A 24,428-nucleotide genomic window follows, 5' to 3' on the forward strand; every position below is an offset into this window, starting at 1 on the left:
ATCAAAAATGGATTATAAATGGATAAAAAGGCATTCAATATCAGAGTTACTGGTGTGGATTTAATCTTTAAAGAACCCTGAAAGACAGTCAAGTTCCAGGCTCACTAGAGAACGTTCTGTAAGAGCTTGAGAGGCGCGGATAGCGTCATTAGAACGGCACACTGGAGGGCTTTGGGAGGGAAAATGTAAGCGGTGACAATATTTGGTTCAAAAGTTGGGAATTCATACAAATATTTTTGTTGCTGTTCAAACAGGTTATCAATACTGATCGATTAGAAAATACAAAATCACAGTGCCGCAGCAGGTTACTTTACAAAACTGATACAATTATTTAAAAGAAACAAATTATACCCCAAAACAACTGACTTTTTCAAGTTTCTTGACAAGACCTTAATTTTCCTTTCTTGAAGATTTGTTCAAACCAGTCATGATGAATGTAATGACACTTCATAAAAGTGCAGGAGACTGTCCTACTATACATCCGCTGTGGATGGAGGATGAGTACAATGGGCCTGCAGAAGCAGTCAAAGGTGCTGCAGGTGAACCCACCTGTGCTCTCATTTAAAGAGGCCTTTTGAAATCCTTTTAATTTTTTCCTGAGTTCCATTTTTGTCCAGGACAATGTTTTGGGAATTCCATGTTTTACCTTTAAAACTAGTTTTACTTTTGCTTTTCATGTCAGTGAACAATTAACACCAGTTACATAGAAATAACTTTGAATTTATTGATGCAACACAACATTGCTTAATTTTCCACAGTACTCCAAGTCAGAACAAATGCTGCATGATATTGCAACATAACTGTGCACTAGTAAGTGCTCATGTGCGAACAAAATAGTGCTTATAAGCTTTAAACTGGTTGCAGTGCTTCATGAGAAATGGATGGAACCAAGCTAACTTTCCCAGTGGAAAAGGTTAGTCTGTCCCAGCACACATAGCCACAGAGTCCTCCACAGACTCTCATCTTGGATCCGCTGACTTGTTTAAAGTAGCAGCACTCATCTGTAGGGGTGTGGTGACTTGGCTAGCACTCACAGCTAGTTGACTTAGTTTATTGGCTGATTATTACATTAGCCTACGCGTTAACGCAAAGGCAGTGCTTCTCTAAGTGGCAGACACCAGAGTATAAACCACAGGATGGGCTGAATCCATTCTACCCTTCACATATTATTCTAATTCTTATTGATTTTTTTATGTAAAAGAAACGTAAAGACTGTTTTTGCACAATCTTGATTGGTTTTAGTCTGTTTCATTACCATGTTAAATCCTAACAGGAGCTGTGCACTGGATGTTTATGCGTGCTTCTTTGTTGTTGTGAGAATGAGCCAAAAGGATTCAAAAACGGACACAAACGAGCCAGTTCCTCCAGAAACAAACCCTCTGACCATGACAGAAACCTCTGGACCATTAACAGAAAACCAACACAGCCACACCTCTGTTAGCAGCTCTGGTTTTTAATGCAATGTTTACACGGCTGCAAATGTTGACTGAGGCCATCCAGACAATCCAGGGCAGGGACGGCATCTGTGAATCAGCTGGTCTCGTAAATAGTGTTATCAGGGCAGAACACATCCTTCATGTCAGCAAACAGAAGAACTGTGAAGCCAGCATGTTTGTGGCCCCGATGTGAAACGCACGCTTTAACTGTGATGATACTGTGAAAATACTGAGGGTAAAAACTTTGCATTACCAGAAGCCATTGTTAGATAACCTTTAAGAGATGTATGAAAGGTGTAAGCTAATTACTGACACTACTGAGCACTGCTTTAGGTACGGACTGACGTCTTCAGAGCAGATGGTCATATATAAAAAGAAGCACCGGACCTCTGTATTCTCACCCTAATTTCAAGACCATTATTATCAATAGCAGATCAAAGTGTGTTTATGCTGCAAGCGAGGGCCTACAAGTGCTTCATCAAAGAATTAGCCGCGTCTGGGGCCGACATCCGAGGGCCGAGTGAATCTGCACAATAATGTGAGTGGAGGAGATCCATGACAAAGCTTCAGCGGGGCTCTCTGTGACTCAGTCTCTTTTATGCCATGTTGAATAAGGAGCACATCCTATCTATGTCCTGCTGGGAATCACTAATGAGCCACAGACCGTCACTATGTAACGTAATCAATCAGCTTCAATAAGGGGTTTTATTTCTAGAAAAGATAAAAATGTAAAATTAAAGAAAATATGGTTCAAAAGTTGCTTGGATTTTCTCTATAATCAAGGTTCTCCCTGCAGTCAAAACAAAGAGGAAACCACCTAACTTCATACCCTCACCGGCCCTCTTCACGAAGAAAACTCTCTTCAAAGGGCAGCTTTCCAAAAATTTGTTTCCCTGATCCAAACTCCAGCCCAAAGCCAAAAGACTGAACCATCAAGGACTTTCATTTATAGACTTGCTTTTATGTGATGTCATCTTCTTCTCATTTGGTTTTTATCTTCTCACAGATTCTTACCTATTTTAGTTTAATTTCCTCTTAATCTCACCTTTACTCCCTGTCAACCTCATTTCATTTCCTTGCCCCTTGGCTGTTTTTAATTGTTACTGTCTTCCTCACTTTATTGCTTTTATGTCTTTATTGCTTCCCATTTGTTTACCTCTGTTATAATATTTATCACTTTTAATGCTTTTACAGTTTTAGAGCTTGTTTTACCTTGCTTTACTCTTTGTTTTTGCCCTCTTATTTACATCTTACTGCCTTTCCTCGTTTATCTCCTATTTTGTTTTTATTCCACATTGTTTCTCTTTTAATTTCTCACGTTTTGATTTTGGTCCTCTCGGTCGCAGCCTGTGTAGCTGGGTTCCTGCATTGCCTGGGTTCCTATCGTTTTATGGTATTTGATGTCTGTGTCTTGCCTGCATCCTGATGATGTTCACGATGTCTTAGTTGTGTAGTATGGTTTCATGTCTGCACTCTGACTGATGTGTGATGTCTTAGTTTGCATGGCATCACATGACATCTAGGTTTTGATGTATTTTGATGCTGAATTATTATCTCGTCCATATTTTTGGTTAGTTTCTTTAAGTGTTTGGATTCTACTGATGCTGTCTGCATGTCACGTTCTGTCTTCTTGTCTTTTGTTTGGGTTTGATGCTTTGTTCTTCTGCTTGCTTCTGCACATGTCAAAGCACTTTGTAAACCCATGTTTTTAAAAGTGCTATACAAACAAAGTTATTATTATTATTATTTCATGGCCTCCATGTACCCTGCACGGTGCATTATCGAAAATTAGATTTAAGGTGCAATACTTCTTAGACCTGAAATTTGTGTTAAAATACCAGTTCTGAACTTGTTTTTGCAGCAGAGATGTTATGCATGACATATCATGCAATCATTCAGGTGCCATTTTTTAGAGTAGTTTTAAAAATTCCTACCTTCTTCATTTTTGTACTTTTTCTTATTAAACATAAGAATGACAAAAGGCCTTCACTGCAACAATTCATATCGAACCTAGTCAAAATCATCAGAATTAGACCCTTTTAAAGAACCGTTCAGCCCTTGTTTAGAAATAAAAGAAAGTTAAAAAATAATTGCATATCAAATCGCAATTGCAATATTGGGGGAAAAAATTATTGTTTTCCAAAATCATTCAGCTCTACTTAAGACTGTAAAAAACTAATATGAACTGATTTTACATTTGCATCTGTGCATCCACGTCAAATAATCGCGCCTCAGTAAACCATTTTGTTGTCTTGAGAGGTAGCCGCAACATAAAGTGCTCACGTTTTTTGTTTGTATACATTTCACAAGGACTGATTCATTACAGGAAAGGTTGAAGAAATGTGCACTCAAGCAAATTACTGAATTAACAAAAGTCACCATAACCTTATTATTGAAATATTTAAAATAGCCTTTGTGATTTATGAGTATTCTTTGTGAAGACAGTTTGACAGAGATATGCAGAAATGTCCGTACAACTTTGCAATGTGGCTTCTATGACTAAATAACTGCCTGGAAACAAATTCAGAAAAAAAGTCTGGTAACTGAAAAATAAAAACTGATCATACATTTGCTTTTTAATGCATTTTGGATGTGTACTGTTGGAGTGTTATCATTCCTGTAGAAGCTCACAGACCCACACAGCTGATCAGAAGATCAGTGCGCGGAGGTGGAAGGAAACAAGATCCCGAAAGCTGCATCGTAAATTAGTGCCTGACACAGAGAGGATTTTGGGGAGAGATGAATCACTTTGTTTGTTTTCGACACAACGTACAGGCAAGCCAACATATTTTCTTGGTCCATTTTTACGTAAAACTCCTTAAACTACCCGGATAAAATGTTCCCATCTACAGTCACTATGCCGGGATCTCTCTGTGCTTGTAAGAACCACCGGAGCAACTTTCACTGAAATCACTGGAGGATAACGCCACTACTATAGCCATGAAGCTCATACGACCCAATAGGGCTGAACGATTTTCAAAAATAATCCAGTTGCGATATTTCTCCCCAATATTGTGTTCGGAATTTAATATGTGAGTATTATTAGGTTTCTCATCTTATGTATATACATTCAGTGAGGAAAACTCATCAGACATTTAAGCACTTAACTGCAAAATGGATATGGAGTTTAACTTGGCAGAGAAGAATCTGCTTAAAAGGTGCTCCCTGGGTTAGTCGAACAGCATGCTTGACTTTACAGGGAGTGGATATGATATTTATATATACACATTTATGACAATGTGTAATTTAAAGAATTAAATTATTACATCCATAGTTGCATGAATCTGAATATGAGTGTGCAACCAGCTGTAAGGGAGGAGGCTGGGGTGGAGGAGGGGAAGCTCTGCCAGCAGCAGCATCATGGTGCATCAGCATTGATGCAAACAGGGATTAGTGAGAAGTATGTCATTTAAATGGACTGCTGTGTTGACACTTGAATGATAGCATGATGTGCATAAAATCCCAGCTGCAAAAAAAATTAATATATCAAAATGGTATTTTGACAAATTTCAAGTTAAAGAAATATTGCAACTTCTACGATTTATAAATTGCAGCGGGCCATACTGCTATTTAATCTAACTTGTGATTAACTGCCCAGCCTTACAACCCAACTTCAAAAATCCTCAAATATCCCTTTAACAATATCTGAAGCACAATTACGTCTTCAGTCTAGTCTCTTCTTTCAGCATCTAATGTTGGAGAAGTTCTTTCTCTGAGAGTTTAAAAATCCCAAACGTTGTTGGCAGGAGTTGAACCTGCGCGGGGAGACCCCAATGGATTTCTAGTCCATCGCCTTAACCACTCGGCCACAACAACCACTCTAGTCGCAATCATTGGATTTTTTGGCTTTGTCTGCCCAAATGCGGCAGTGGCGCAGCATGTCAGAGCAAAGGCTCATACAAATGTTCAGTTAGAACTGTTAGAATCCAGCATTTACCAACAAAGATGACTTTAACAAGAATGTGTTCGTGTGAATATGATAAAGCAAATTTTCTGCTAGCTTTAGCAAGCAAGCTAAAGGCAGTGCCCTGTCTAAAAGTTTTTCTTCATCTGACAAGTCACAAAAATATGTCTATGAGGGACAAAGCTGCAAAAAACACCTTTAAACACAAATAAAAGTACAATTAGTTCATCATGCTTATAAAGGCTAACTATGTGAGGTGAAAGTATAGATCCCTCTATCATTAATCAGACTACAAATTATTGATTATCTTCTAAATCTGCTAGAATGTAAAATTTTATACTCCTGTAGGAGGCATGCATTACTGAAAGGGATTACGTTTCTATTAAAAAAAATAGATATTTTTGGTGAATTCTTTCACAGAAATGCACAGAAAGCATTTGACCCTGAAATTAGCAACCATTTTTTAAAACTTCTCTTTAAATTGTGCAAATCTTATATCCTGAATACGTTTGATTTTGAAAAGGCCTGTTTTTTTTGCATAATAAAAGAGGCTCTAATGTGTGAATTGTCTGTTCTTCCATTACATGAATATTACAGTCACTAACATTGCTTGTAAAAGTGTTTGGTAGAGCCAGCATGCACACAACACATGCATGTTTGTACAGTAACAAAGACACTACCACTGCCTGATTTAGAATTATGAAAATCCCTGCATAAGACGTCCATGCAGGCAAAGTTGGTTCCCATGTGTCTCTACTGCTATCATGGACATCAAGCCCCTAAATATAATATTTTCTATATTAAATGCACAGTTGTATCCTGATCCAAAATCTCAGTAATGTCCGCCACAGGTCAGAAACCTCACCTGCATGTCCCGTCGGGTGATGAAGCCTTTATTCTCGATGTCACACATCTGGAAGAACTCGTGGGTTTTCTCCAGGACTGTACTTTGTCCCACATCCTCCTCCTCTTTCTGGTTCCCATGCCTTTCCCATGCAGTCGAGGCCACCGCCGCGGTCTTGGTGTCTGTGATGGCACATGGAGAGGCAAAGGCTGCCATGGTAATTTGGAGTCTGTTGATTTAAGAGCGTTTTTCTGTGTCCTTCACATGAGCAAGGTTAACCGAGAGGTGTGGAGGAAAAAAAGATCCTGGAGGAGAGGAGAGGAGCTCCACGCTGCTCGACATCAGAGGCTCTCACACATGTCGCTGATTGTCATCTCTTAGCAACCACCTCTTTAATAAGTCGATGAAGCCTAGGAGAGACAGGAGGACAGTCTGCAGATTGAACAAGAAGACCTTTGATAAAAGTCAGAGATATTTCTCAAAGTATGCAGTGCTTCAAATACACACAAATGCACAAAGAATGTTTGGAAAATAACTATTCATTCACACATGCACAACAGAAAAGGGTTGAGAGAAGTCGAAGCCAGAGCTTTATATTAATGTTACGCTGGTTTATACACAGTGGAGGAGAATCCTTCTCCTTACACAGTCACTAGGATGAAAGTCTAGAAAAGTACACATAGTTTGATGTATTTTCAAAAATGCTGCTAATGCTGGAAAAACTAGAGTCAGATTCTGGAAATAAAAACTAGAATAAACTCTCTGTTCTGCACATCAGTTTCCTGCTTTACATTGCATCTATCAAACAAAATAACCTGAGTTAAATAACAAAATGTTGCATGTAAAAAATTCTGAATTTGGGTCTAACCTGAGAGCCTAACTGGGTCCAAATATCCCTTAAACTGTCAACCTCATCTTCACCAGTAACAAATTATAGGGGAAAAAAACACAACATTGATGATAAATGATTTTGAGATCTAAAAAAAAAAAAAAGTAAAAAAATACTAAATCAAATTTAAAACACGGAGTTTACAAGGTCAAAATATGAGATAAAAAATGTAAAACTTGAATCAATAAGGGCAATATTTGGGATTAAAAGTTATATTTAGAAGTTAAAGGGTCCAAAGATGCAATAAAAATTTGAGATTTTAAATCAAAACAGTTAATATTTTGGGATCAAAATTCAAAGTGAGGAGTTGAAAGTGTCAAAACATAAGATAAACTTCGAATTCATGAGTTTAAAATGTCAAAATGTGACTTAAAATATTAAAATGGTTAATCTAAATGGTCAGAATATGAGATAAAAGTCAAAATTAGGATTTGAAAAGGTGAAATATGACATACAAAGTCAAAACCATAACTTTGAGTTATAATTGTGAGATGCAAATTAGAAAACATAAAATGAAAACAGAAATTTCTTTTTCCACATACCTGACTTTTTATCAAATTATTTTGTCTTTATTCGATCTAATTCTTATTACATAACAAGGATATTTTCAATCATCGGGGTTAAAATTGTCTGCGTTGAAATCTGCAGACCCCATACCAGTGAGCCAGTAATAATAGAAAAATGATATGATCTAGTGGGCTGGTTATAACTGTACCACGGGCTGAATTTGGCCCCCGGGCCTTGAGTTTGACACCCCTGGCTTAAATAATCAGTTTTGAAGTCCCTCTTTAAGACCCAGAGAGAGCATGCTGATTTTTGTTCCCTAACTCAGACTCTCACTGATTAAGAATAGTTGACCATGGCCTCCTCTGGGCTGAACACCTCCTCTGCTGCAGAGACTAACTTCAACTGACAATGAAACCCAGAGCTGACGGACGGCTGTGTTGAGGACAAGGAGGCCGATGTCTGCCTGGAAATATCGACTGATGTAACTCACACGGTGCATGGTTCCATGCAGACCATGTGCACTGGTTTGGAAGACTGCCTACCAGGAGGTCATCCTCCACCCTGAGTCGGCTCAGCTGAATCATGATCGACGACATCAGACCAAGTGTGTGGTGGTGTGTGAGGCTGTGTAACTGTGTGAGTGCTGACCCATGCAAATATTGACATGTGGGACTGGTATAGGACAAACAGACAGGAAACACAGATATGCATGTAGGCAGGTAGAAGGTCGGCGACCAAAACAGAGTCTGACATTTCACACATACAGAAACACACAACCAGTAACACACGTAAACACACACACTCAGAGTACACTTAAAAACTAAAAGATTCTCATGCTCTTTCAGTAAAACTCTTACTTTTTGCTCATAAAGCCTATGAAGCAGGGGTTCTCAACGTTGGGGAGACACTGAGATGGGGTCTCCAGGTGGCTTAAAAAACTAACAACATTTTTTAAATTACACTGTTGCCACTTTACACAAATTTTGCCAAACTTTAACCAATTTTCATCACTTTTCCCACGATTTTAACTCACTGTTGCAACTTCAAATGCATTTTTCGTCCATTTTAAACCCTTTCCACCATTTTTTTCTGCCTGTTTTTGCCACTTCCAAAACAAATCTTGCAACTCTCTTCCTATTGTTGGCTCTGTTGGCACATTATTGCCACTCTTCACCCCTTTTACCACTTTTTAAGCCAAATTTCAAAATTTTATATGCCCATTTTTGCCAATTTTTAACTTTTTCTGCATCAGCTAAGTTTTTTTTCAATTTATATCAATTTTTTGTCCCATTTCAACAAATTTCCACCTATTGTTGCCACATTTACGCCATTTCAGCCACTTTTTTTAATCCCCTTACACCACTTCATATGTCTGTTTTTGCCACTTTAACCAATTTTTGCCATTTTTTTTTTTTTTATTTTGCCACTTTTATCTAATTTTTGGCATTTCTAACCCATTTCTGATAGTTTTAAAATCTAATTTCACCACCTTTCCCATCATTTTTTTCCATTATTAACCAATTTTAACTGTTTTTAATGTATTTTAATCCTGTTTTCAATAAAATGATTTACATTTTAAGAGGGATACTTACTACACAAATGGATTAAAATTTGTTTCTTTGATAAGAGCGGTTATTATTCAGGTAAAATATAAAATACCACAGCTTAACTATACAATGGACCATGATTTTGCTGGCCCCCAGTTTGGCTGGGCCCCAGAAAGCTCTCCCCTTTATCCCCCCTAATTCTTGAATGTGCATGGCAGTGTTGGACCACCTTCAGGTACTGTCAAGTTCTGCCTTAATTTGTGCGGTTTCCCCACTTGAAAGGGATGGATAAGTTAGATGCAGATTTTATACTGGATTCCACTCAAAGACCAAGCAGGTTGTCTTCTCTTTCTATCTTCATTTATTTGCAGTTGCAAGTGACAGACTTGGTTAAGAGGTAAGTCTTGAGATAGAATCCAGTTTAAAATCTGCATCTAACTTATCCATCCCTTTCAAGTGGGAAAACCGCACAAATTAAGGCAGAACTTGACAGTGAAAACCGGCTGCCTCTCTGCTTTTCATAGACTCTCCACTTCCGCACAGGCTTGCCACGGGCAGGTTAGTTATCTTCTTCAAACTTTGTTTCTCAGTTTCATTCATTCATTCACTCATTGTTGGCTGCTCAGCTGATGCTGCAGGATGGTGTGCGTCGCTTTTTATGGTCCGTGCTGTACGAACTCACCATGATGGTTCCTTCCGGCCGGATGGATCTGTGGCTTTGCGTGTTTTTTTTTCTTTTTCCAGTTTGACTTCACACCTCCCACTCGATCTTCCCGTGGAACGCGGGGCGATCGTCAGCTTTAATGTCAAACTTGTAGAGTTCTTAATCTTGCTCCGGTCTGGCTTGACTCTCCATCTGTTCCTCCACAGGTAATAGGACGACGAGCCGCCTGACGTCTCTGTGAAGGATGGTGGCTTTCAGTTTTTCTTTGCTAGTGGGACGAGCTGACTTTTGCCTCAAAGTTCCTGTCACAGGAGCATAATAGCTGGGGAAGACTTGGACATTAACATCCTTCAAAATCCCTTTGCTGTCGGGGCTGGTGCTGACAACTTTACCAAGCCTGAACTGTCCCCTCAGTGCATTTTGGTCACTCAGCCAGACGATATCTCCCACAGCGACGTTTCTGTGTAGAGTGTGCCATTTGCTTCTTACAAATAGATTGGGACCAGCGAGTTGCCTCCAGCTCCTCCAAAACATAGTCACCTCTGCCTGCATTGCTCTGAGTCGTTTGAAAGGATAGCTGGAGAAGTCAAACATCTTCAGATCCCCACTCTGAGATGCTCGGCCGAGTAGCAGACTGTTAGGTGTGATGTACTGGATGCAGTCCTCTTGACTCTGTACCCTGGCATCTATTGGGCGCTCGTTTGCAAGATTAGCTGCAATGTAGAGGATCGTGTGAAACTCACTGTAACTGAGTGGAGACTCCCGGCTAAGACTCTGGAGTGCTCTCTTCACGACACCAACAGCAGCTTCGGCGGCCCCATTCCTGTGCGGTGAGTCAGCAGGAAGGATTTTCCACACCCACTCTGTCCCATTTTTTGCTGCAGCTCCTTCCAGGTCTGCTTTATTTTGGCTGCTTTATTTTGGCTTCCAAAACTGGCTTTGATCCAATAAAATTGGTGCCTGGGTCTGACCAGATCTTCTTTGGATGCCCTCTGATTGCTGTAAACCTCTGGTAAGCCATCAGGAAACTTTCAGATGACAGAGAGCTTGCCAGTTCAGTGTGAATAGCTCTCCTAGCCATACAGCAAAAGATGACCCCCTAGACCTTCTGTGTCACTCTCTTCTTAATGTCATCTCTCACATGGTAAGGTCCAAAAAGGTCAACTGATGTGAACTCAAAGGGTGCAGCCGGTTCAGTCCTCTCAGATGGTAAATCTCCCATCACTTGCTGACACTTTTGGGCTCTAACTTTCCTACAGTGCATGCAGTTATCAACGACCTTTTGGGCTAATCTTCTGCCCCTTACAACCCAGGCCTTCCTCCTCATTCTTAGCAAGGTTCCAGCGACTCCATCATGTGCAGCATTGTGGGCTTCTCGGGCTAACAACATGGATACCCAGGCATCATAAGGTAAGATAGGGACTGCAACTTTATCCTCCCTGAAGATTTGCACTCTGCCTCCACACACCAGTAGTCCAGTCTTTCTGTCCCGGTAGACCACCAGTCTATCTGTGATGGTGCCTGGGAAGGTCACGCCCTCTTGTGCAGCAAGGAAGATGTCTCTCAGAGCATCCTCCCGTTCTCTCACTGAGATGACTCCTCCTCCTGTAAAACAGACTGCCTCTCACTTTGGTGTTTTTACAGCTTGACTTGGGCTGAGAAACTTCTTGGCTGCTCTCCATATCCAAGCAACCGTTCTGACCAGACGTGCTAGAACACTGAAGCGCCTGACCTCCACAAGGTTATGGATAGCTATGGGTGACCTCGGCAGCTCTGTTGGAACCTGGATTTGACCTTGCGTTAGTTCTTGCTTCACCTCTAGTTCCTTTGCCTTGGCCCTTGTTAACACAGCAACAAACGCTTTCTTTTGCAACTTGCTGATGTTTTATCTTGCTGTAGCCTGTAGTTCTTTGGCTGATTTGATTGGCCATTCTTCCACTGGCGATCTCAGAAACATCGGACCCTCTTGCCACTCGGAACCATCACCAAGGTCTTGAGGACCAGCTCCTCTGGTGATTATGTCGGCGATGTTTTGGGGCCCAGAAATCCACCACCAGTCCTGTGTCCTTGTGTTGCTTTGAATCTCACCAATCCTATTAGCAAAAAATGTTTGAAAGCCGTAGCTCTCTCGTTGAATTGCTCCAAGGACAGTCTGGCTATCGATGAGGTGGTACCACCTTTCAACTTGGATCTGGCTGTGCTGCTCAAAGTACTTTTTCAGACGAGATGAAACCACTGCTCCACATATCTCAGCTTTGACTGCATCACCTTTTTGATTCAAGGGAGTGAGTCTGGCCTTTGATTCCACCAGCCTGATGATTGGGCCCTGGTCTGACTCCCATCTCAGGTACAGCACTGCTCCATAAGCGTGTTCGCTTCCATCTGAGAATGTGACTGCCAAGGGACCACCACTGCTGTGAAAGGGAATCAGCGCTCTTGCAAACTTGACCTTGCCGAGCTGAGTGAAATCTTCAAAGAGCTTTATTGCGTCTTCCCTGAGACCGTCGGAGAGTGCTGTGTCCCAGGTGTCTTTCACTTGGCTACTTGTGCTCTTGGCCTCTTGGAACGCCCTCCGCACCAGAATAGCTCCCTTTTGCTTTGTAGGACTTACCAAGCCAACTGGGTCATACAGTCCTGAAACCTGACTGAGAAGCTCTCGTCGCGTCAAGGGATTTGGTGTCTGGGCTCTGATTTGCTCAAGTGAAAGGTCTTGGCCGAGTCGCATTTTCTTCTTCTTCTTTGAAAAGTTAATTGCGACCATGACATGAAGTTTGTCTTCATCAACAATGTAGCCGAGGCCAAGTGCTTTGTTATCCTCCTCATGCATTTGGTTTGGTAGGACGATGGTCCTTATCTTTCCTCTCTCCAGCTCGTTCTTGCACTCTTTCCTCCCACTTTGCCCAGAGAAGACCCAAGGTTTGAGCTTAAATCCTCCAGCTTTCAGGATGCACTCAACGTTTGCTATGATGGTCTTCAGACGGTCTGGGTCATTGTGGGATGTGAGAATGTCATCCACGTAGCTATCATGTTGGAGAACCTGCCGTTCCTCTTTGAGGTGAGTGAAAGGAGGCAAATTTGCGGTTTCCCGCATTGCTATCTGTGCGATGCATCCTGCGGGCTTGTCTCCGATATTAACTCTTGTGATTGCATAGTCTCTTATCTCCTCATCTTCTGAGTCACACCACAGAAAGTGATGCAGGTGCATTTCTCTCTCTTCCAGCCAAACTGAATTATAATTTTTTTTTTGTCTCCCAGCGCAGCATCAGTCCCTCCCCTGAACCTGAGAAGGACAGCGTGGATCTGGTTGAGTACATCTGGGCCTTTCATTAGCAGATCATTCATGCTTACACCTGAATTTTTGGCTGCTGTTCCATACCAGCCTCACGGGTGTCGTCACTGAATGTGGATTGGGGGCGATGAGGTGACTTACGTACCAGACTGGACCATCCCATTTAGCGATTGCCTCTCTGGATAACTTAGTCGCAGCTCCTCATTCGAGCATGTCATGTACTTGTGCAGTGTAGACAGCTTTCCACTCAGGTTCTTTAGCTAGTTGCTTTTCAGTTCTGAGGAACGTGGCTTCAACTGCTTTTCTGTTGTTTGGCAGGGAAGCTGGTTCGTCCAACCATGGGTACCTGGCGTGCCAGTGTGGTTCCTCCATGTGGCTGTCCCCCGTGATGTAGGTAAGGCACCCTCTCACTACCTCAAGCTCTCGTTCCTCTGCAAGAGTCATCTCCTTGTCGCCTGGCTGGCAGTTCCCACAGCGGCATCCTCCACATTTTGGTTCGCAGGCAGCACCAATGCTGTCCAATTTCCACCACTCCAGGAAGTCTCTGTTTGAGGCTGCAGTACTTGACACCTTTTGCTGGAATGTGACTTGACTGCCTGTAGGTGGCAGCTTTGGGGTCTCGTTGATGAGCTCTATATACCTGACAGCAGCTGTTTTCATTGACCTTGCAAAGTGTGTCTTGGTCATGTGGGCTGACATGGTAAGTTCCTCAAAGAGCTCTGGATGCATTCCTCTGACTACTTTTCCTAGGGGCCCATCCCACAGCACAAGGTCTCCCACAGCTCTGATTCTTTGCGGGGTCAGCTTACCTTCCCTGTGACTTATGAGAAGGCTGATGTCTCTGGGTCCCTTGAGCTCTTCCAGGGGTACATCAGGAAAGATTTTCTGGAGCTGCTTTGCCGTGACATGTTTGTGAATATCTGCAATGGTGTCAAGTCCATAACAAACCAGCTGATGGGGCTTAAGGGTGCCTTTGGGCGTTCTCACTCGGATTTTCAGAAGGTAACATCTTGTTCTCACATGGACTTTCATTCCTCCAACTCCATGAACAATAAGCGTGATGTCCTCACTTCTGAGGTTAAGCCTGCTTGCAGCTTTATGGGTGATGTAATTTGTGTCTGAAGCTAAATCAATCAGAGTCCCAACCTTTTGCCCAGCATTAGCTGTAACTTCGAGAAGCATCATCAGCACTGGCAGTGCTTGTAGTCCGCTCTCCGCTAAGAGGCTGGGCTGGTCTTTTACAGTTGTGAAGGCCCTGGATGCAGTATTTGAAAACACGTCCTTGCACTGTTTTGCCAGTTCAGGTGGGAGCTTCCTAAGAAATTCCTCCTGGTCCTCCGTGTATTTCCTCCTGCTCTTATCCTCTTCAACCCTGCTCCTCCTCTGAACAGTGTTGCTTTTCTTTGCTTCAGCAATTGGGCACAAATAGTAGTGGTGCTCAGGGCCGTTCCCCTCCCTACAGTCTTGATTTCTGCACAGGTAGCCAGGTTTGCAATGTGAGCTCTCGTCATGGACCTCCAGGCATCTTCTACATGCTTCTACCTTTTTCACAGCAGCTTTCCTTTCTGCTAATGTTAGTCCACGGAACTGCCTGCAAAAGTAGAGCTTCTTCCTGTGCTTCCCGTCGCCACAGACGACACAGCCTGCAGAGTCATTACTTGACTTGGGTGACTTGGTTCTGGTGTGCCTTTGCTCCACCCTTGTCTCTCTCCTGCTTGGCTCCTCTTCCCTCAATTACTCGAGCTGCTCATAAATGTTTTCTTGCTCTCTCAGGAATGCCAAAAGACTGTCAAATCGCTTCTTAGGTGCCACACCATTTCTTCTGTCAGCTGCATAAACAAGCCATTCTTTTTTCAGAGTGTCTGGAAGCTTACTCTCTATTGACTTTGTCATAAGTGGGTTTTTAATGGCACCTGTGTCCCCAAGGTCACTCAGGTCCTGTAGTGCTTTTTCCACCGCTTGAATTAGCTCCACTATTTTTCTTGGCTGATGACTTTTGACAGCTGGAATTCTCTGCAACTCCTCCACTATTTCAATAGCGATGGCCGTCAGTTGCTTGCAGTTGCAAGTGACAGACTTGGTTAAGAGGTAGGTCTTGAGAAAGAATCCAGTTTAAAATCTGCATCTAACTTATCCATCCCTTTCAAGTGGGGAAACCGCACGAATTAAGGCAGAACTTGACAGTGAAAACCGGCTGCCTCTCTGCTGTTCATAGACTCTCCACTTCCGCACAGGCTTGCCATGGGCAGGTTAGTTATCTTCTTCAAACTTTGTTTCTCAGTTTCATTCATTCATTCACTCATTGTTGGCTGCTCAGCTGATGCTGCAGGATGGTGTGCGTCACTTTTTATGGTCCGTGCTGTACGAACTCACCATGATGGTTCCTTCCGGCTGGGCGGATCTGTGGCTTTGCGTGTTTTTTTTTTTTTTCCCAGTTTGACTTCACAGGTACACTGGGGATCCCCGGTCTCTGGCACCTTTATTTGGGGGGTTGTGAGCTGAAAAGGTTGAGAACCACTGCTGTAAAGCAGTGTTACTCAAACCTGCTCAACCAAAGAGCCAAATTGTTGAAAAATACCATCATAAAAGCCACAATCTAGAAGGTGAAACGCAGCAAAATTGGGTAAAAGCAACAAAAAAAAGTAATAGGTGGGAAAAATGGTCAAAACGCAGTAAAAAATGGCAAAAAATTAGTCAAAAGTGACTTAAACAGGCAAAATTATGAGAAAAAATGGGCAAAGAGTGGCAAAAATAAGAGGAAAAGAAGCATTTAATGGCAAAAGGTACCTTGAATGGGTGATAAGTTGCATACAAAGGGGGAAAATGCAGAAAATCGGGATAAAACTGGTGAAAAGGGCACAAACGGTGGAGAACATGGACAAAAAGCGGCAAAAAGAAGTGGCAAAAGTGGGCTTAAAGCAGTAAAAATTGATTGAAAGTGGCAACAAAATGGGAAAAAGTGAAAAACATTTCAAATAAGGGCAATGAAAATATACAGACAAAAAGGATTTGTTGCAATGTGACTTACAATGGATGATTTCTGAGGTCAAAGTTTCCCTTTTTCAGGGTTTTCTGGGGAACAATATTTCAAATGAAGACATAAAAGAGCCACATGTGGCACTAGAGTATCACTGCTGTAAAGTGATCTTAATCAAACTACAGTATTTTCTCTCTGCCTTCTCTGTCGCACACTAGAGCTGGGGTTCTCAACCTTTTAGCCCGCGACCCCAAAATAAAGGTGCCAGAGACTGGGGGACCACCACTGTTGAAAAAATCCAGTCTCTTTGCTTCCAGTCATGCCGGCAGCAGTTAGACTTCCTCTGCATGCTGGTTTGTTTCGATCTGAAGCCTGCTTTGCATCATGTAGTCTGCTGCTGCCTATTGCTTTTTTGTTTACTTTACTGTAGGAGATGCATCTTACATAACTGCTATTACAACATTTGCAGCCATTGCAGAGCTGTATCATCTGTACTGATGCACATATCAACAAGTACCGACATACTGCTGAATCAATTTTTAGAGTACAGACTTAGTTGTCTATCTGTTTCTACATCCATCTGTACATCTGACTGAGCCATATTCTGGGGAACTCAAGACATCTTTTCTTCAGACTTTGACTGAAGGCCAACAGTACAGTTGACCGATTTGCCTGAGGGTGAACTGAATACATAAGATTCAGAGCCCTAGCCCCTCTTCACTGTGCTTTCACTGTGTGACAACTGTACACCTTGCAGAGACACATAACCACAAGGCGTACTTTTAGTACGAATATGTCAGTCTTCGAGTCTAAACATTGTGCAACACACTGCAAGCATGACAAACCTCACCTCAAAGCCTCACGAGGAAAGTCACAAACCACAGCGAGCAACAGACAAAGCTGAGGGCTGAGAGAGGAAATAAGAAAAGGAACTAAGAAGAATTTCTGCTTGGAAAGAGTGATGCAGTGTTTTTGTCTTCAGGCACAAGATTGTCTAATCTACACAGACCGTCCTGTTGGCCATCAGCCACAGGTATGCTTGTGACTCCTTTGTTGACTCAGACAGGTGGCCAGTGTGACAGAAATACATGTGGTACATGATGGTTTCACTCTTACTGCTTTGGTCTAACTTCAATAAAGAATCGATTACAAGTGAATGGAGTGAGCATACTTGAGCTTACTGCTTTGCATAGTTACCTTATCAGTCTCAGGGCTGGACATGCAGCAGCTGTCAGAGCTCCAGTATTCACTACAGGCCAGGACTGCAAAGTTGAACACCAATCCAAAACTATGTTTAAAGCAGGCCTGCACAAACAGAAAAACGTGACAACATTAAAAAGTAGCGGTATGACACAATAAGGCACAAAGAACAAATATTTACAAGTGCGTATTTGACATGGATGCAGTGGTTTTACATCAGTATGAGCTGGTACCAGCCCTGCTGACAGACATCAGCCCACTGATAAATAAGACTTTTTAAAGGATGTCAGTAGCCGGCTTTTACACCTGCTGCTGACTCAAAGTAGAGGCTTTAGTCAAATCGGAGTGGACTGATGTGTTTTCCTTGGTAAATTTGAGAGAAAATGTTGGTCGTTTGGATGTTTTTTACCAAAAGATGTCTTGAAAAAACTGGAGTATCAGAAACATCAGTCAGCTCGATTGTTATTGACAACATCTGAACTGGTATTGGCCCAGATTTTCAGAATCGGTGCATCTCCATTACTCACACTTTTATTCTACTGTTGAAGATTAAATCTGGATTCGATGCTCAGACCAAATTTAAAATTATATTAACTACAACGCAAACGTACAAAAATTAGGCTGTCAAACAACTAAAATCTTTAATCAGATTTTTTTTTTGTTAATTGTGATTATTTTCACCTTTTTCACCTCTTATTACATTTAAAATGTTTTTTGTTTCATGTTGGATTTTTGTCAGATAACTGTGCTGATCAAAGACCATAATATGAATTTAAGCTAGGGCTGAATGATTTTGGAAAATCACAGCAAAAAAGGAACATGTTATGGATTGAAAATGGAATAAGGGATCAGTAAAAAGCTAAATGTTTGAGAATAGGGCTGAAAGATTTTGAAAAATAATCTAATAGCGATTTTTCCCCCAATATTGTGATTGGTAGTTAAATGTGACTAATCTTCAACTCTCTTTATTCCTAAACAAGGACTGAACAATTCTATATAAATATTGAATTCTGATTATTTTGATTTGTAGTGCAAATTGGATGTGAATTGTTGCACTGAAGTGCTTTTGTCACTCATATTTAATAAGAAAAAAATACTAAAATTAAGAAGGTAGGATTTTTTTTGTAGTCTCTTCTTTAAAAAATGCCACTTGAATGACTGCATGATGTCATGCTTAACATCTCTGCTGCTGCAGAAAAGTTTAAAACGGCTAGTTTCACACAAATTACAGGTCAAAGAAATATTGCCCCCCTTTATTGGACGGCCTTCTCTCCACAGGACTATTCCTGAATGTTCATGGCTGTGTTCAGTCACCTTCCGGTCCAGTGGGGGTCCCCGGTCTCTGGCACTGTTATTTTGGGGGTCGTGGGCTGAAAGGGTTGAGAACCACTGCCTGACGGTACAGGTCTCCACTATTTTAGGATGCAGGACTACAATGGGTCATCCTGCCTCCAGTAAATACACATTTTAGGATCTTTTGTAGATGTTATTTTGACTCTTGAAGAAGTTTCAAAATCATTATCAGCCTCCTGCAGCTCCTAATGCAGCTGGACAAGCTAACACCAGCTACACCTGTCACTGTTTTTAAATTTAGTCGATAAATGAGAGGATTCAAACATGACGCTGCTAAAAAGGAAATTATTTCGGTTTGCTAATTTTAGATTTCAGTTTCACAGAACAGCGTTGACTTCCTCGCCGATTATCACACTTTCTTGCATTGTGAAACTTCCTGTGACATTTTTACATCTTTTGTGTTAATAAACCCTTTTAACTAAAACTAAATTTAGGCTCTTTAACTATTAGAGAACTTCCATTACTGCATCAGGCAGACAGCTAGCAGGTGTATGGACGTTAAGCTAACGGCAGCAGTAGGTAGCAGATGCAGTTGGATGAAATAAAGCGCTACAGGTGAATTTAACGGACTTTTAGAGAATTAAATTTAGTGACGTACCTCTGAATGAAAAGTTAAAATCCAGCCTGAAAGTTTTAATTCACTTCTTCTGTGTCAGCTTCATCCGCGTACAGGCAAACTAACTGTTTACTAGTCAACCTGAGTGAGTGCAGGAATGCGGTTCAACACTGACGGGGCAAACTTTGACGGAGTGACGTCAGCGGAGTCACCGTGTGCAGCCATAGCAACGCTAACAAGGAAGTGGACGATGGAGGAAGAAGACACGAGACGACGGTTAATTTATATAATATAATTTCCTGTTTCTTTTAAACAGATTTTTAACCCATGCCCTCATATTTTAAAGCTTAAAGGTACTTCATCATCGTGCCAAGTGCTTTAAAGTAGGTTAAAAAAGCCCCTAACGGACATTTATTCACATCTATTTGATTTTAACCCGTTTTGCCATCATGATAAGTACATTTTATTTATCAAGACTAGATTTATTATACTTTATCTAGAAATAACAATGCTTTGTTGTTATTATTTTTTGCTTTAACTCTAGAAAACAACCAAAATTGTCATGTTATCACAGGAAATGAAGTAAAAATAAAATGTCTGCATGTCCTCCCTGAATTTCTGTAATGCACTTTGTAAAGATGTTTGTTTTTTTCCTTTTGATTTTCTAAGATCATGTTTTTGCTTCATATTTGTAAAGCATTATCTCTCATTCAGCCTCATAGATTTGAGTGGTTGAACATTTTTGGTCATGATTTCTTATTAAGAAGGTTTTGGAGGGTCCAGGGGATAGAAAAGTTGAGAACCACTGGTTCAGACATGCTCCCTGTGATGGATATGTCCACTGTTTATATCAGGGCTTTTCAAAGTGTGTGAGAGTGAGCCTCCCCTAAGAAGAACTGATGGACTCGGTGGACCCCCGCCCACAAAAAGGATTCAAATTTTTAAAAAATTAAACAACAACATTTCAAACATTCATGTCTAACCTTTAAACATTTTTAACATTAATATATTTTGGATATTTTGGTTTGCAAATGTCCTTAAACATCTGCCTTTCCATCTTATTCAGTTATAGTGCCATTAAATACACTTTTTCATATTTTTGGGGGCCATTTAACAACTTCTTCTTCCTTTTTTGCGCATTTAAGCTACCTTTCGTCATTTTATATCCCTTTTTTTTCCAATTTCTGCTCATTTATGCGACATCTTTTTGCCACTTTTTCCCAAGTTTTTCCACTTTTAACCCATTTTTGCCACTCTTGACTGCTTTTTGCCCATCTTAGTCACTTTCCACTCATTTTTTTGTCACTTCTCACAAATTTTTGCTTTCTGACCATTTTCCCACTTTTTCTCCACATTTTCACCCATTTTTTGCTGCTTTTTGACCATTTTTGCCACCTTAAACCTATTTTTATTGTATTTCAAGCTGTTTTTGCCTCTTTCTACCTCTTAGATTGTGGCTTTAGCAAAGGTATTTTCAATCATTTGGCTCTTTGGTTGAGTAACACTGCTCTATAGCACAGTCCTTATAGTAACTATAAGTTCATCCATTTTCTCCATGCAGAGGTTTGCAAAGCAAATCACCTTTTTTCTGGTTTATGGTTCCGCGCCTCCCCTGAAGCTCTGTGGCGCCCCCCAGGGGAGGCCTGCCTCACTTTATAAACCACTGGTTTATATTATGTCCACTTTTTACATTAAAAAAAATATCTAGTGGTGGAATTTTTACTTCTTACTACAAAAATGATAAAGATGTGGGTTTTTCTTTATATTTGTGCAGTGTAACTTTAAGTGTAATATTTTTGTCTGTGTATGTTGCCCACTTAAGTGAACCATGGAACTTTGCGTGGGTTGTATTTACAGGTCTGTGTGCATTAAAATAAAAGATAAAACAGCAAGAAAGCCAAAACAAATTTAATCAGACCCTCTAAATGAGCTATAAGGACCGCCTGAAACTAAAGGTTTTAGCATGTTTAGATGCCTTTTCTTTTTGAACACCACACAGGTGTTATTAGGGAAAAGGTGGAGAGATCGTATTTTGACCCATCAGTTTGCATATAATCCATGCAATGAGTAACAGCAGGCCTTATTCTACTGAAGACCTTTTTGTCACATCTAGCAGGAAAACCACAGCTAAACTCATAACCACATAAACCAACCGCTCTGCTCCATGTTAGTGTGATGAGTCATTTCAGCATTCAGTGTTATTTATGTTAATATTTTGATGGTCCAAAAGTCAAAGCACCCTTTTGCTCTGTATAAAAAAACTTTTGAACCATTAAAATGAAGCTAAATGAAGCTGCTTTATTACAGATACTTCAACCAAGTTTGCAGTATTCAACCTGTGGCTCCTGACCCTCATGGAGCTGTTTTGTGCCTACCTGCAGCTCTTTGAGTCCTAGGTAAAATTAAACAGGCATACATTAGTTCTACGGGGGAACCTGACCTCCAAGTCCATCAGTATGAGGAGTCGCATCAAACCACATACAGTTCTTTCTGAGTGTCGGTGGGTTAAAACATAACAATCCCTAATTGAACCATACATCACACTTTAAAGACTGCGATGATTTATAATTATTACACCTATTCTCAAATGTTAATTGTTTTAAAGAAAGGAAAGGACGTTTTTTTGAATGTGGCTCTCGCACAAATATCATGTGTCGGCGTATTTTCCCAGTAAAGCAAGGTGGAGAACCACTGACTTAATCCTGAATAGACTATTTAATGCCATTTCTGCAATTCACCTAAAACCTGCACCATTTTTCAAATGCACAATAGTAGGATTTTGCATTATGATATTATGTATGCATTCATTTCAGCTGATAGCTATGTACAAGTGCTGATGCAGACCAATGCTTAAATGAAAAAGAGCTAATATTTACAACTGTAATAGTCTGATATTCACAGCAGCTATAAGCCAGTGTTTACATTTGATACAGGCTGATAATCAAAGCTGATACAGGTTGATATTTACAGCTGATATATGCCAATACTGACTGCTGGTATGTCAATATTTATTGACAGTATGGGCTGATAATCACAATCTTAAAAAGGCTCAGATCTACAGCTGAAACAAGCCAATATTACTTAATAAAGGTTGATATTAACAACAGATACAGGCAGTAATTCACAGCTGATATGAGCCAATATTAACTTCTTATAGACTGGGTTTTGCAGCGTATGTAGGCAAATAGTGTAAGCAGATACTATCAGCATATATAGATAGATATTTATGGCTTACATAAGAAAATACAATTTAAATTTGGTCATTTTAGCTTTTAGCTTCATATTTACTGCCAAAAACAAGTTAACATTGAAGTCTGATACAGGCTGGTATAGCTTTATATGTACAGCTGATGTAGGCTGATTTTTACAGCTATTTAAGGCTTATATTGAGGATTGATATAAGAAAATGTATACAGATGATACTGATTGGAATTTATAGCTAATATATATTGATATTTAAACGCAAAATACACCAAAGTTTACAGCCAATCTAGATTAATAATAACAAGTGATCTCAGTCCATATTTACAGCTGATGTAAGTTAATATCTATGGCTAGTATAAGCCAATATAGGTCAGTGTTCAGGGTTCATATTTATTGCTGATATAAGTTTATATTTGAGGCTGATATTTCCCAAAATTGACAGCCAGTATAGGCAGGTATTTACAGCTGGCACAGGTGGATATGTATAAAAAATATAGCTTGATACAGCTTTTATAGGACAATATTTACAGCTAATAATTTATCTACAGCCAGTATTTACTGTCCACATGTGAAATAGCCAGTAGGTACACTATGGGCCGTATTTGTTATTCTTTTGTTTTGTTATGTTTTCTCTGACTCTGTGTTTCCTCTCCTTGTCTGCTCTCTTTACCTCCCACTCCAGCTGGTAAATGGACTCACCTGTCCCAACTTACCTGCAGACCTGCAGCCTGGAGAGGACAGGGAAGCAGCTCAGTATCTCTGGGACCATCAGCAGATGTCAAATAAACATGGTTCATTTTTATTTGAAGTGTTCACATTTTAAGAGACATTTTCTTTTAATTTTTTATTAAAGGTTTTTTTAATTTCTGAAGTTTTAATTCACTCATGAAAATGTAGTTCTTGTCCACAAAATTTCACTTTCATTTCTGGTCTGAAAAAAACAACACTTTCTAGCTGATGTATTTCTTTAAAACAAAATGATCAATCACTAAAAAGGACTGAAGATCAGAGTTTCACATACTATAAGTTGCCTCCTGTTTGTGGTTTAAATTGTGTTCTCTTGCAGTACCACTGACCAACAGACGAGGGCGGTATAGGACCTCTTATAGGTTTATTAACATGAATGAACAGCCTTCCAGCTATTCTCCCCCTCTATAAACCAGGAGTTTCTCAATAAATCGTCTCATTTCTAAGACAAAAGTATTTTTAACAACCTTCCATCCAACTGTAGCAGGATGAACACGCTCCATCTGGTCAGATATGGTCTAATGGACTGTGTTTCATTCACAGGGGGATCAGTCTGATGATGTACCATGAAAATCTGTCTGCTCTTTGCACAGCAGTCAAACAGGTGTAAAACCTCTCCCAGGCCGCTCTTGTCATACTTCCTCACTTCACAGACTGAACGTAGGTGGATGTTCCACATGTGTGGCGGCGATGAGGACCCCTGGGTCTTCACCGTCTCCTCTTCGTGTTGTTTTTGAGAGACTGAACAGATGCATGGAAGGCGAGGGTCCAGAGCCAGATGTGTTTACAGAACGAGACAGTGAGCAATGATCTGTGGAATAGTTCTCGTTCTGTGCATGAATTAAAGCAGACAACAGTGAGAGCCCTGAACCATGGTTCTTTGCTTGATCTCTCTGGTTTAATACTGCAGTGGTTCTCAACCTTGGGGTCGCAAGACACTGAGAGGGGGTCCCCAGATTCCCTAAAAATACTAAGAATATTTTTTTGAACTACACTGTAGCCACTTTACACCAATTTAACCAATTTTCATCAATTTCAATACATATTTGCCATTTAACACCTATTTTTGTCCATTTTAAACCCTTTCCACCACGTTTTCCACCTGTTTTTGCCACTTCGACACCCATTCTTACCACTTAAGCCTAATGTTGCCTCTGTTGACCCATTATTACCACTATTAACCCTTTCTTTTACCACTTTTTACACCCAATTTTTCCTATTTGACCCACATTTCACTGTCAGATATGCCCATTTTTGCTAGTTTAAAGGGGCTCTATGCAAGATTTAGAAAAATATCAGTGTAGCGACACC

At 40.6% G+C, this 24,428-nt stretch overlaps 1 protein-coding gene and 1 non-coding gene across 4 annotated transcripts in view; both read right to left on the minus strand.

Moving 5' to 3' along the window:
- Window positions 1–19,342, minus strand: part of cracr2aa (calcium release activated channel regulator 2Aa) — a 37,938-nt gene extending 18,596 nt beyond the window's left edge. For 2 of the 3 annotated variants that reach the window (XM_041794759.1, XM_041794757.1), the window contains exons 1-3: window positions 19,209–19,342; window positions 17,255–17,362; window positions 6,206–6,594 (exon numbers count right to left, since the gene is read on the minus strand). In XM_041794759.1, the coding sequence (XP_041650693.1) occupies window positions 6,206–6,324 (119 nt within the window). In that variant the 5' untranslated portion in view covers window positions 6,325–6,594; window positions 17,255–17,362; window positions 19,209–19,342. Of the gene's footprint in view, window positions 1–6,205; window positions 6,617–17,254; window positions 17,363–19,208 lie in introns of all 3 variants that reach the window. The other variant, XM_041794758.1, reaches the window with a different exon arrangement.
- trnas-aga lies at window positions 5,171–5,252 on the minus strand. Its single transcript has one exon. It is a non-coding gene; the product is annotated as a tRNA-Ser (tRNA).
- Window positions 19,343–24,428: the final 5,086 nt, after the last annotated feature.

The sequence above is a fragment of the Cheilinus undulatus genome, linkage group 9 (genome assembly GCF_018320785.1).
Source record: "Cheilinus undulatus linkage group 9, ASM1832078v1, whole genome shotgun sequence".
NCBI lineage: Eukaryota > Metazoa > Chordata > Actinopteri > Labriformes > Labridae > Cheilinus > Cheilinus undulatus.